The sequence below is a fragment of the Tachypleus tridentatus genome, chromosome 12, assembly GCF_004210375.1.
Source record: "Tachypleus tridentatus isolate NWPU-2018 chromosome 12, ASM421037v1, whole genome shotgun sequence".
In the NCBI taxonomy this organism is placed as follows: Eukaryota; Metazoa; Arthropoda; class Merostomata; order Xiphosura; family Limulidae; genus Tachypleus; species Tachypleus tridentatus.
Window position 1 is genome coordinate 13920938 of NC_134836.1, and position 14114 is coordinate 13935051.

The 14114-nt window shown below is 33.5% G+C and overlaps 1 protein-coding gene across 11 annotated transcripts in view; it reads left to right on the plus strand.

The window, feature by feature from the left end:
• The window catches only part of LOC143234868 (uncharacterized), a 128040-nt gene that overhangs the window by 2899 nt on the left and 111027 nt on the right, over window positions 1-14114 (plus strand). For 7 of the 11 annotated variants that reach the window (XM_076472558.1, XM_076472559.1, XM_076472560.1 and 4 more), the window contains exon 1: window positions 4528-4666. The exons of the other annotated variants lie outside the window; for them this stretch is intronic. In XM_076472558.1, coding sequence (XP_076328673.1) covers window positions 4638-4666 — 29 coding nt within the window. In that variant the 5' untranslated portion in view covers window positions 4528-4637. Of the gene's footprint in view, window positions 1-4527; window positions 4667-14114 lie in introns of those variants that run through there. 11 annotated transcript variants of the gene reach the window in all.

A 14114-nucleotide genomic window follows, 5' to 3' on the forward strand; every position in this document is an offset into this window, starting at 1 on the left:
GTATTCGTATATGAGCAGTTGTTACATCCGTCGGGTTCTCTCTTTATGGTAGCTATAAATTGAATCTTTAACAATTTTTACATTACAATTATGCATGATTCAGATTCCACATCGTTTTAACAACTTGTACATCATAAATATTTATGTTTCAGACTCCACATCAAAAGCTCAATGTGATTTTAAAGGTAGAGAAACAAGCAGATGTTTTTTATATCACATACATTTTCGGTGATAACACAGCAATTCTTTAATCCAGGATCCGGAATACATAGCAGAGTTTTGGGGCAGTGATTGCCCCAAAACTATAATTTTTTTAAAAATAATCACAGTGGAATAATGTTTGAGTTATTTGTAACAATACCAGTACATAATAACGAAATACCAAATATATTCTTCATAATAGTTAGGTATTAAAAATTTCAAAAAAAATTAAAACACTTTAAATAAATTCACTAAACTGAACCCCTATACTTGGCCAAACAAAGTTGTTCCAGCCAATATTACAATCGCTGAACACTTAGTTTCTTTGAATATATTTTTATTTATATCTGTGCGTGTGTGTGATGGCGTGGCAGTGAATATAGAGGAACTGAACTAACTCGGAAGACAAAAACGTGACTGTCTTTCCCTGAATGTTTATATATCTTCTAAATATTTACTTTTATTACTTGTTTAGAAAACGAAAAATCAGAAGAATCTACGAACTTAAAATAGGATGTTGATTGAAAGTGTATCAGTTGGGTAACGAGATTTAAGTTGATACGTTTGTCATTGGCGCTACACTGTTATGACACAGGAAACTATGTCGTTGTTGTTGTTTTTTGTTGGTTTCAGCCTCGTTCTTCCTGGACTCCAATTTTAAAGCAGCACCTGACATATTCATATCATAATAAGTGTACTCTCCCTCTGTGCCGGTGAGTAAAAATAAAATAAAGGCAGGAGAATGGACGAAAAAAAAACGCACGACAAAACTGAAGAAATTAACTTGTGGGGCTATTAGAATGGGGTGGCTGTTGTGATGTCTCTTTAAAGTTATGCTATCATGAATATGAAGCACGTACTAAATAAAATAGAAATAAAATGAATTATCCAAGAATGTTGTTACCACATGGCGAACAGGTTCGTAGGAGGAAGTTTAGGCTTAACAGTTTTGAAATACACATGTTAATGTTACTCAGATAATTTATTTCCTGCAGTGACAGCAATTATACAGAAGAGTTATATTTATATAGCGCTTGTCTGTGGATAGCTCATCTATCTAAAAAAATATACACAGACTCGCGTTCAATTTCAGAATTCCTACAAGGTTTATTGCATAAAAAAGAATCAAATTATATAAAAATACATTTTAATGTCATTTTGTTTTACGTGATTTCAAGAAACATAATATGATTAATATTACTAACTTATTTTGAATACAGGTGAATCTTACTAGGAAACAATTTGTTTCATAAGTAATAAACATAAGAATTTGTGTATTAAAATACATTTTAATGTCATTTTGTTTTACGTGATTTCAAGAAACATAATATGATTAATATTACTAACTTATTTTGAATACAGGTGAATCTTACTAGGAAACAATTTGTTTCATAAGTAATAAACATAAGAATTTGTGTATGAAACCTACCTTTATCTTCTTAGGTCCCACATCTCATAAAACGGTTGATGCTTGAGGTGGTTGAGTGTAATACATGATATTGTTTCAGAAATAAAAGGTATAATGTTACCATGTTAAAACTCCTCCATAGTACATTACTTGTTTAAAATTCCACTTAATAATTACATGGAAAATAGAATTTTGTTTTAGAGAAGTCAATTATACTTAAAAAATAAGAAAGTAGCTATAAGCAACTGGTGAAACAATGCATTCTAATATTTATAAGAAACGTAAGGACTCTATATTTAATTAACTACATTGATGTCCATGTTGATTTTTAGTTTTGCTCGAAGTGCATAGTTTACTCTGAGCAGAAGTTATTATCATATGAAAGAATAAAATACATATATTTTACATTGTCATAATTTCACTCTAATAACAAAGTTTATCTGATGGAACAATTACATTTTGTCTTTGCCTTCCACTTCATAAAAACACTTATATTTATTCGTAGATGTAATATACACATATAATGCTTTATCCAGATTACTTGTTATACATTTCTCTCCAGAACTACGAAAAATACTTGATGAAATGTTATATCTCTGGTCTAACTGTTATTAAAACTTTCCCCTTTGAACATTTGTGTGATCTATATACGTGGATCATGCTTTAAAACATGCACACATTCCTGACAGTTGTACGTTTAACAATTCTGCCACTAAACCCTATTCAATCATCATTTAGGGGGTAGTTCTTCCCATCTGTAACCCATTAGGTGAGAGGAGGATTGGAGAGTGCACTTAGGGTAACATAACCAATCCTCTTTATTATCTGGTATACATGACCGAGAGAGACCTTCAAAATGTTCTTGATAAAGAGTGGGTAGTTGACATAAAATTAGTAGAGAAAAAAAGAACACGTTTTCTTGGTTAAAAAGAACACTTTTTTTTGGTTAAAAAGAACACGTTTTTTTGGTTAAAAAGAACACGTTTTTTTGGTTAAAAAGAAATTATTGTGTAGAAGTATGTGCAGATAGCGATAAACACCGGGATCTAATACCTCATTTACAGCTTACAAATTCCGTTTCTCGTCTAATTTTGAACAGCACGTGACATAATTTCTCATTCGCCATGTAATTTATCTTTGTTTTTCAAAAATGCTTAAACATATTTCTGTGGAAGTGATATTAAATAGTTTTCTATATTTGTTGAATGCAGCTATCCCAAATCGTGTAGGAAAGTATAGCATAAAAGGAATCAAACTGCAGGAAGCAATCACAGCAGCCGTGATTAACTTTTTGTAAAGTTTGTTTTCGTAATTGCTATTTGAAGATATGTTAATCAAACGATGTATATGTTGGCAAAGTGGCCTACATAAAGTTGAAAAAATATATCTAAAGTACGTTGTAGTTTATAATAAGGAAATCATCAAGGAAATACCCCTGTTTCGTCGAATATTGGGTCAAAACATACTTTACTAAATTACAGAAAACACTTTGTTCACGCAGTAATTTAACACAGTGCTCTTAAATTATTAACACCTGATAACTTTTTAGGTATAAAACGATTTTCAACTATTAAACAAATAGAACATTTAACTAATGTATAGATATAGCATGATTATATGAAGATGACTTACAAATGAGAACAAATTTCTGAGATCACAAAGCGTAAATGAAATAACCCGTCTTTAGTTTTAGACAAATCTATGTTATTTGTAGTTATTAAACACCGTTAGTATAATGCAATGTTTAATTCCTTTTACATACATATTTCGATTTTATTTTCGTAAGTTGTTAGTAGAGTATAATTATTCATGATTTCTTACCAAAGGTATGGAAGTCAGAACTTAGATATAAGTTATCAATTAATGAAACCAGTTTTATATGCTTAACTAATAAGTTTATGATGTCAATGATATCTTACAAGGTATTGCCAAGTTATAAGAAGGTTTAATACTGCTCTAAACCCACATATTAAATTAATGATTCAAATTGATTTCATAAACGTGGCAAAGTAAGAAAATCAACCACAAAATAAAATAAAAATATTAATAGTAAAAGTTAATTTAAGTAATATATCCAAATCCAAGTATGTATATAGTGAAAATAAATTATATTTCAATACAGCTAAATTGTATTTAAATACAGCTAAATTAGTTTGTTATTTACTCAAAAACAAGCCGAAACAAAATAAAACAAAAATGCTGCTTCAACAGGAAAGATTCCAGGCTACAACCTACAATGTGGGATTATAAAATGTACCCTAGGTTTTGGAGGTAACTACGGAAGTAGGGCCCACATTGCTGTGGAGATACACCATCTATCAGTCTTTACCTTCATTCGCTAGTCTCACGTAAAGAAATAAAGAATAGCAGTAGATATAGAATAAGAAATAGAAATTACATTCTCGACCACTTCTGATAGAGCTCTTCTTTCCAGGCCATATTTAGTGCCTGGAGCCATTAGGTGAGATGCAATGTGCCTCCTAAATACATCTCATACATTCTCAAAGTGATTTAAGAATGAAAATATAGAAATGACTGAATCAAGTCAACCAACAGTGTGAAGAATGCACCTTACTGAGCATTTGTTCTACAGGATAGTCTGGCAAGTTATGCTTTTCACTACTTGCACATTGGTACTGGTTTAGTTTAGTTCTTGGATTGAATGCTCTACAATATTTTATCAGTAATGTTAAAATACTGACACAAAAATTAATAGTTAATGGATTTAATAAAGAAACTTCACATAAAGTTATTTAAAGTTTTATAAAGAAATAAAAATTAGAAAAATCTCTTAAATTTTCTAATAACTATTTTTAGTTATAAATAGGGTCATTTAAAAATTTGGCACTACTTTATGCGGATGTGTATACACCTTGTCTCATATAAAGGCTTGTTTAGAGCATGATAATCACAGTAGACTTGGTGAATGGGTGGTCGTTGGGAACTATACTAGTATGGACAGCTGGATGAGACACTTCATGCTAGTCTAGTTCGTTTGCTGTGCTGTCAGTTAGTGCCTTTGTACCATATGGTGGGCTGGAATGTTAACATCAAAGGGTACGTTTTTATCTTACCTACCCCCAAATGGTAGTACCTTATTTCTTTGTTTTTTTTATTTAAATTAACAGTCACCTTCCCATAACTGTCTGCAGGGATGTTATGGGCTTGAGCACCCACATCTCGCTCTCTTAGTTTTTATTTCTAATTCTATATTTATTGTTATTTTGTATTTTTTATTTCTTATATGAGACTGGTTAATGGAGCTTCAAACCGATAGACTGTGTATCCCCACCGCTTTGTGGGTGCTACTTCCGCAGTCACCTCCAAAATCTAGAGTGAATTTTATAATCCCACATTGTAGTTTATACCCTGGGATCATTTCACTTGATGCAGTGTTTTTTGTTTTATTTTGTTTCGACTTGTTTTTGAGTTAAAATAAAAAAAAATATATGTATTTATATACATACAAGCTTCAGTGCTACTTTTTGTACAGCTCATTAAGTTATTAAATTTAATACAAATAAAGAAGGTTAATAATACCGGAGAATAAATATGCGTAAAAATATCTTGTGAAAGTATATTGATTTATCAGGGTTTTCTTGGAACGTTCTAAAACATTTGAATAAGGTGTTGTTGTTTTTTCATAATTTTCTCTTTGTGCACAATCTATTATGCTACTCCGTCAGTGTTTCTCGTTTTCTCATCTAAACAGCTGTGGGAAGAGAAGCCGGAAGTCCAAAACAATCAACATTTTATAGTTCCTCACAGAGGGGCTTCGTTCCTCGTTATCGTGTCAGTGCTTCATTCATTAGCTTCGTTTATAGTAAGTTCATATTTGACCCGTGTTTTATGACCTTATATCGGTTTATTTTTTTGCCGTAAAGCTATTAAAAGAAGGAGTTTGATGAGATTTATATAAAAACTAGCATATAACCCGTCAAAAATGACGGGGCAAGTACTACCACTCCCATCCCATAGTATACCCTAACCTCATATATTTTCTAGTTATAATTTGTTTAGTACTTAATGTTATGTATGATAATTTATCTCCAACGAGGCTCAGAGTTATTATGTCACGTATACTACGTATTACGATTTCAAATAACTGGAAAATTTAATTTTAATTTAGAAGTTAATTAAATGTTAACATGTATCAAATGTATGGTATTTGCCAACAAGATTGATACATACGACTTTCTTTTTTAACACAAATTCTTTTTAATATACAAACAAAAACATTACAGTTAACAATAACGGTTAATACTAACACTTATTACAAATGATGGTTTGTATACTACAGTTTTAGAAACTCACAAATTATACTGAGTCTTGTACGCGGTCTAGAACTGAATAATTTATCTACGATCCAAGTCCGTGAAGAACAAATTAATTCTGAGTTGATATTGTCATATCTCGCTTAAACTAGCTAGCTAGCTCTATTGGCCTCACACAAGCTGACTCTTTCGGCGAAATGTCTGAAGTTAATTCACTAAAGTTGAACAATTTTTGATTTGTAAACGTTCCTGTCAAATTCTCTAGTTTTCCAATTAATAAGCGTTAATCACCATTATAGCTTCCTAGGCCTATAGCACACTGACTGTAGCTGTCCAGTAATAATATTCTTGTTGTACTGTCTCTTTACTAACAACTTTTATATGAATCGCGCGAGTTTCTCGAAGTTTCAAAAATGTTTTAGTGCGTTTTCGTAAAACAAATATTGTTAATTCTTACTCTCAATAATCTTTTACACATTTTGAGAACAGGCAGAACTTGCGCAATACACAGTCACGAATATACGTCACATGAAAAAAGAAAACTACTGAGACAATCTTAAGTATTAAATTAAACATATAACGGTAAATCCGTTACATTAAAATATCCTTAAAACTGAGGTTTCACTGTTTAAGACCTGTCTGGCTCTATGTTTAGAACTCTAAAATCTGTTCTTGTGAATGAGTGTCTGTTTCCATTAATCCTAAAATTTTGAAATTGCAGGTAATTTCGCATCAACTCAGAAACTACTACAAATTCAACGTGATATTTATTTAAAGACTGTATATCTGTAAAAGCTACAGTAAATTGGATATACATTTCCTCTGATTCGCGGAAATATCATACCTAAGAACACAGCAATGTTTAAAGTATTGCATCACAGCGTTAAAATGTCTAGGGTTGTTTAGGTCTAAATGTTTATCAAAAAATTATGAACAAATTAATTTATGTGACGTTGAATCACAACAAATTGAGATATATATTTTTAACAAATAAAGTTTTTTTTACTAATTATAAAGTACAAGTTTCCAAATAAAAATAATATAATAGTATCTCCACTTCGGTCGAAACGCTGTTAGGTTATGGTAGGCTAGGACGATAGACTAGGAACTTGCGGGATGCGGGCTTGAATAGCATCATCAAACATGCTCACCCTTTCAGCTTTGGGATTCGTTATAAAATGACGGTGAATCCCATTATTTGATTAGTTGGCGGGTGCTTGTGTTAATTAGTGACGACTAGCGCAGATGACACTCGAATAGCCTTGTATGAAATTTAGCAAAGGAAATGCTCTTTATATCGTTTATTAACAATAGATGTGGTTGTATAACACCTTATGCTGACGAACAGTTGCCTGATAATGCTTTCTTACACATCTTTCTTTACTGGCTCTATACTACGCTTGACAACGGCCTTTCTCTCAGTACTAATGCTTTACCAGGTCAGTTGGAATACCAGCTATTACTTAGCATTAAAATAAAGACTTGTAAAAAATAATTATCAGTTTTATCAAGATATAATGTCACACAAACTATCAATTAGCAGATAATGCTTCCACAAAATGTGATAAATTATTATTTACAATTTTTTACTCTCAAATTACAACTCGTAATTCCTAAATTCTATTTTATAGTCTGAGAGTGTTACAATCAGTGTTGTAAACTTGAAACAAAGTGAATACTTCAGATGTGACAGACTTGTACCCCGCTGGTACGGCGGTAAGTATACAGATTTACAACCCAAAAATCAGGAGTCCGATTCCCCTCGGTGGACTCAGCAGAAAGCCAGGGTGGCTTTGCTATAAGAAAACACACACTGACTGACTTTTACAGTTGAAACAACTTTTTTTTGGGGTAAAACGTTTGAGTTCATTCCATTAGAGAATAAAGAGAGATTTAAATAAAACTAACTGTACGAAAAGCGTTATCTCAGTGTTTTCTAAATTACGTTTACAAACCAATCATAATAATAAATTGAAGCAGCTACAATAAGCACATATAACACCATGTAACAAAATGTTTACTTTTTCTTGTTCCTGGACAGAAAATGTTATTTCCTAATTGCTTATGCCTAAAGTAAATAGAAAAGACCTATTTTTCTCTTCAAACTTTGCTTTTGTGACCTGGTTAATGAAATTTTCAAATTTACCCATTTTCCAGAACATTCCAGGTAGATTCAGTGTTGAGTAGTTGATAAAGAATTTTCTAGAATGTTGTAGATCTTACGAGAATTTTCAAGAATGTTGTAGAACTTACGAAAAATTTCTAAAACTTTCCATAGTAATATATATACAGGGGCTCACCACTTTAGTTTAGTTCTAGCTGCCGAAGTGAACACATAGACAAATCTGATTTTATCAGAGATGGCATCAAGAAGCTGCAAGCATTCTCCAGACGCATTCTGCAATGAATGTGGCCAATTTATCAAGACAAGAGGGAAAAAGTACTCTGTGACAGCATCTGCTAAAATGTGTGAAGCTTACAAGGCATATTTCGGCATGCCTGTCAGGGATCAAGACAAACCCTGGGTACCTTATTTTACCTGCGAGTACTGCAAAAAATCTCTAGAAGGTAAGATGGACAATTTTTGCTTGCCTGAATTGTAAGATTTTATATTATACAAATTTTAGACCTTTTAAAATTTAAATATCTTTTTTTTTAATTTTCAATAGTATAGAAAAATATAACATAAAATATTTTGCATGATCCTCTTACACATTAATTGTGGATGAAATACATTTACTCTTCATAATAATAATTTTATTTTGCTCTTTTGCAGGATGATACAGTGGGGAAAAGAGAGCCATGATATTCGCTATTCCAAGAATTTGGCGTGTACCCACTGACCGCTCAAGCAATTGCTACTTCTGCATGGTGGACCCTTCCAAACGTCGAGCTGGCAAGAACGCATCTGCTATCACGTATCTGGACTTACCATCATCCATCGCTCCTGAGCTCCCTGTACCCACTTCACCAAAGAGAAAGCAGCCATCCTCAGAAGAGAGCAGCAAATCAGAAGAGGAGGTAGATGTTGAAGACCCAGATTACAATTTCATTCCCGATGGGTCTCCAAGGAGGCTTTACCAAGTTTTCCTGTCACCTTTGTCTGTGGGACAGCAGGGACACTGCAGCGCACTACAACAGGAAGCACTAGTCACAACGAACCGAGTTCTCTCTGGGGAGGCACAGTGTCAAGTGTGAGCCACTAGTGGACCTTCAGAAGGTGTTGTTCCCACCACTGCACATAAAATTGGGTCTTATGAAACAATTTGTCACAGCTCTTGATAATGAATCTGCAGTCTTCAAGTACCTTCGACACTTCTTCCCTAAGCTGTATGATGCAAAGGTCAAAGCTGGTGTCTTCGTTGAACCACAAATAAAGAAACTCTTGGAGCGCCAGAATTCCCCAAGTAGCTCAGCAGGAAGGGAATAAAAGCTTGGGGCAGCTTTGTCGCAGTGGTTTGGGGCTTCTTGGGCAATCACAAGGCCAAAAATTATGTGGGACTGGTTGAGGCTCTGGTGATGAATTACGGCAAAATGGGCTGCAGGATGTCCCTGAAAGTCCATATCCTTGACGCCCATCTTGATAAATTCAAGGTGAACATGGGAGCATACTCAAAGGAGCAAGGTGAGCGCTTCCACCAAGATATATTGGACTTTGAATGCCGCTACCTAGAAGCGTATAACGAAAACATGATGGGAGACTATATTTGGGGGCTGATAGGTGAAAGTGATTTATATTACAGTCGCAAAACTCGAAAAACTACTCATTTCCAAACATTTTTATTCATTTTGTATAACTTTAGTATAAATACAGGTAAATCTTGATTCATATGTTGTTTTATTCAGACCTTATGTAAATGTGGATGTGTAAATTTGCCCGGTTTTACATAGAAAATAGGTTAATTTCAAAATTTCATTATCCAGGTCACAAAAGCAAAGTTTGAAGGGAATAATGGGCATTTTCTGTGCTTTTACAAGATAAGCAATTAAGGAATAACATATACTATCCAGGAACAAAATTTATGTTACATAGTGTGATTGTATTATTGTTTGAAGCTACGCCCAAAGCTACACAATGGACTATCTGTATTTTGCCCATCACGGGTATCGAAACACGTTTTCTAGAATAATAAGTTGACAGACATGCTCCTGTGCCACTGGGAGGCTAATTAATCCCACCAAAAGTAAGTTGTAGGTTGAAACGAGTTTTAAGTTTATTTCCTATATTTTAAGAGAAGCTTTTACACAATAATGTCATTACTGGCTTCCGAAGAAGACGCAATATTATAATGTGTTTGTTTGTTTGGAAATTTCGCACAAAGCTACTCGAGGGCTATCTGTGCTAGCCGTCCCTAATTTAGCAGTGTAAGACTAGAGGGAAGGCAGCTAGTCATCACCACCCACCGCCAACTCTTGGTTGTTCTTGGGCTACTCTTTACCAACGAATAGTGGGATTGACCGTCACATTATATACACCCACGGCTGGGAGGGTGAGCATGTTTAGCGCGACGCGGGCGCGAACCCGCGACCCTCGGATTACGAGTCGCACGCCTTACGCGCTAGGCCATGCCGGGCCATTATAATGTGTAAATATTAAGTTTATCAGTTCACGTGACTCCTGTTTACTAACAGATAACATGCGAAAAATAATTTTAAAATAATATAATGCATCATTTTAAGCTACAGAGATAAAAAATGGTTCATTCAATAATACTTTAATAATTTAAAGATAAATATGTAGGCTACGTCTGTTTTACAAAATGAAATAAGAATTCTTCCGTTTAACATTATTAATAATATATTAAAACTTTATGAGTTTCATGTTTTAATTTTTGAGATAATGGCACAAATTTCATCATTACTTTCTTTTAGATACGTTTAGTAAAGCAGAGGTCGTTAATATTTTACTTACTGTTATTGTTTAGTGCTAGAATATAGGTAAAAGTAATGTCGACTTAACTTTATGAATACATCGTTATATGTATTCGTATGAAAAACCTACAAGATGTCATTTTTCTTTAAGGGATCTTATGATTTAAGCTGGGCCTGGCATGGCCTAGCGCGTTAAGGCGTGCGCTTCGTGATCTGAGGGTCGCGAGTTCGCGCCCGTGTCGCGCCAAACATGCTCGCCCTCCCAGCCGTGGGGTAGCCCAAGAGGTAAAGAGTAGCCCAATAGTTGGCGGTGGGTGGTGATGACTAGCTGCCTTCCCTCTAGTCTTACACTGCTAAATTAGGGACGGCTAGCACAGATAGCCCTCGAGTAGCTTTCTGCGAAATTCCAAAACAAACAAACAAACAAACAATGATTTAAGCTCATATGGCAAAACCTCTTCGAGTGCAATTTGTGATACTTTATAATAGAGTTTCATTGAATGGTAATTTCATGAAATAGAGAATAACAATAGCTAGCTATATGTTTTATTTGAAATATAATTAGATAGATCAAGTCCCTCCCTTTAAGAAAGCTATCAGTTGTTCGATAAAAAATGAAAGCTTTCTTAAAGGGAGGGACTTGTTAAGACTTAGACTACAAGAGTCACAAGGGAAGTTTGTCAGACATCATTTGTCGTTCTTCTAAACTGAAGTGTCAAAGCAGTGTGTACAACGAGCATTCATTTATCATCACGTAAGTCTTGTTTGTAAACGTTGATGTAGTAGAAACACCTGCGAGTGAAAAAAACGGAAAGTTTTGTGAATAGTTCTGAGTTTTACATTTTTAAGTGAATAGACCTGTCCATAATTTTGAAGTACATATATCAAACCACGACTGTTCGGGCGTCATGGTCTAGTTTATTCGATTTTAGTTTGCTGACAAGAAGTATTTTCAGTTACCTCTGATAGACGAAGTTTCTTACTGTTTAGTACTTAAACATCCTCCAGCGCATGATGATTCGGAACTTTATAGCGTAAATCCATTAAACCTTAATACTAGTTTCGTAATGAAACAGTATTGTAGTGAATGGTCACAAATTGCTATTGCACGTATAGTAACTGAAACATCTACTTATTTGTAACTATTTTTAATATTGCCCTTTTGCTTGTTCATAATAATAGTTGGAAGTCATCTGCTGTTAAAAGGTGCGAAATTTTCAATTAATGAGACTAGACAACCACCCCCACATTTGAGAAACAGGACTTCCTTCTTAAGGGGAATAATGTGAGAGCTGCATGGAAAGACACTAGACAACTAACCCATATTTAGAAAGCAAACCTTCTTTTTATCTGGGGAATAATGTGAGAGCTGCTTGGAAAGAAACTGGACAACCAACTCATATTTGGAAAACAGACCTACCTTCCTTAAGGAAGTACTAATAGAACTAAATGGAATGCTTTGTGAGTTGTTCATCACAGATACTCAAAATATTACTTAAAATAAGTGACTGTTATATGCTGAATTCTAGTTTACTTCTCTAGAAAAAAGAACTATCTTCATACAATACGCCAGTTAGTGTTTTGTCTTAATTGTTTTAAATTACAAGAATTATATTATTTATTGATAGAAAATAATTTAATCTAAACTATTTTACTTTTTTGTGATATTTGGGCTAGTAGTGCTAAATTTTGTCAGGCCCTAGTAACGTGTACTTCACACATCGATAATTTATATACAAATATTTATGAAAGTGAAAATATAAGAAAGCAATCATAATATTTTTACAACTAAATGAAATATATGCTTAAATAATTCTAACAAAACAGAATTATTGATTGTTCTATTGGACCGAATACGTTAAACATAAAGAAGCTATAAAAGAAATCGTATGCAGGAATAGTAATATATTTATTTATGTTGCATAATTTTAAAAAGTATTTTATGTAAACAGGAAATGTATATACGCTTATTTTGTATACTTAAAAAGGGAGAGTGTAGCAAGAGACAATACATATACACACATATGACATATACTAGAAAAGCAGTGTATAGCAACAGTTAATATATTCACTTATGTCATGTATTTAAAAGGGCAATACAGAGTAACAGGTAAGATATATTTACTTACTTTGTGCATCTAACGCCTGCTGAATTATGCTGACATAGTACTCTGCCGTCTTTCATGTATTTTAGACAGTTAATGAATTTTTACTGATGTTTCATCAAACTTCACGTATTTATATTCATTACACAGAACCAGTAAATTAACGTTAAAAGTACTTATGTCATTACATTGCATGTATTATACTGCCTATAATTCACTGATTCAAATTAGTGTACTTGTTTGTTAGATACTATGCTGATAATAAATAACAAAATCACATGTGTGGGTGTGCACACTTTTTGAAACTCCGAAACAGTTTGCATATAAGTGTTATCTTCTGGAGAGGAGCCGGAAGCACATGCTCAAGAAAGAAAGGCAGCTTCAAGTAAGTACTTCCACTAAAGTATGGAGCCCACTGTAAAGCTGCCTTACTTTCTTAAGTATGTAGTTTCCAACCAGAGAAGTTATTGTCTACTGGTTCGCTGACTTACAAACCTTTCATAAGTAATGGAAGTAATGTGTAATTTGAACTAGTTTTGGCTCAGTGCCTGCACACCTTTTTTAACTAAATACTTAATGTATAATTCCCTTTCTTAGACCAGATTAAAAGAAGAGTTTTGTTTTCGTCAAGCAACTTCATCTAGGGGTGAAACCGAAACTTTACCTGGTACCGTGGTGAATACATGGACTATGTTTTGTTTGTTTCTTACCAGACACTTTATTACTGTATAGCCATGCAACATGTGTGCTAATTTCTTGTTGTAATATAGAAGTTTTCAAAATATTTTACTTATTGAAGTATGATCGTTAAAAAAACGTCATTATGTTTCTTTTGTTTTGCCATTCCAATTTTCTGTATCATTAACGTAAGATCACGGGAAACGTTTCTTAAAAAAAGCTGTATATACTATATGAGAAAGTAGACAACGATATATTTCACTGGCAGGTCAGATAATGCCTAAAGAATACAATCCCTCTTATGAGTGAAGGAGCAACGATCAGTGAGTGTCGCAAGACGATCAGAATAAGTATGGCATTCTAATGTTCTGAATATGCCATTATGTTTTCTCAGTCTGATTATATTTGAGTTTCATAGAGTTTTAGAGTAAATAAACGGATTTTAGCTATCCTTTAAAGCTGACTGTCATCGTACAAATGAAAATAAACAAACTTTGTTTTGTGACAATAAGTTATCATTGCTTCTTTTTGTTTCACATTGTTCCCAGCTTCTCTCTTTCACAATCTCAGCGAGAT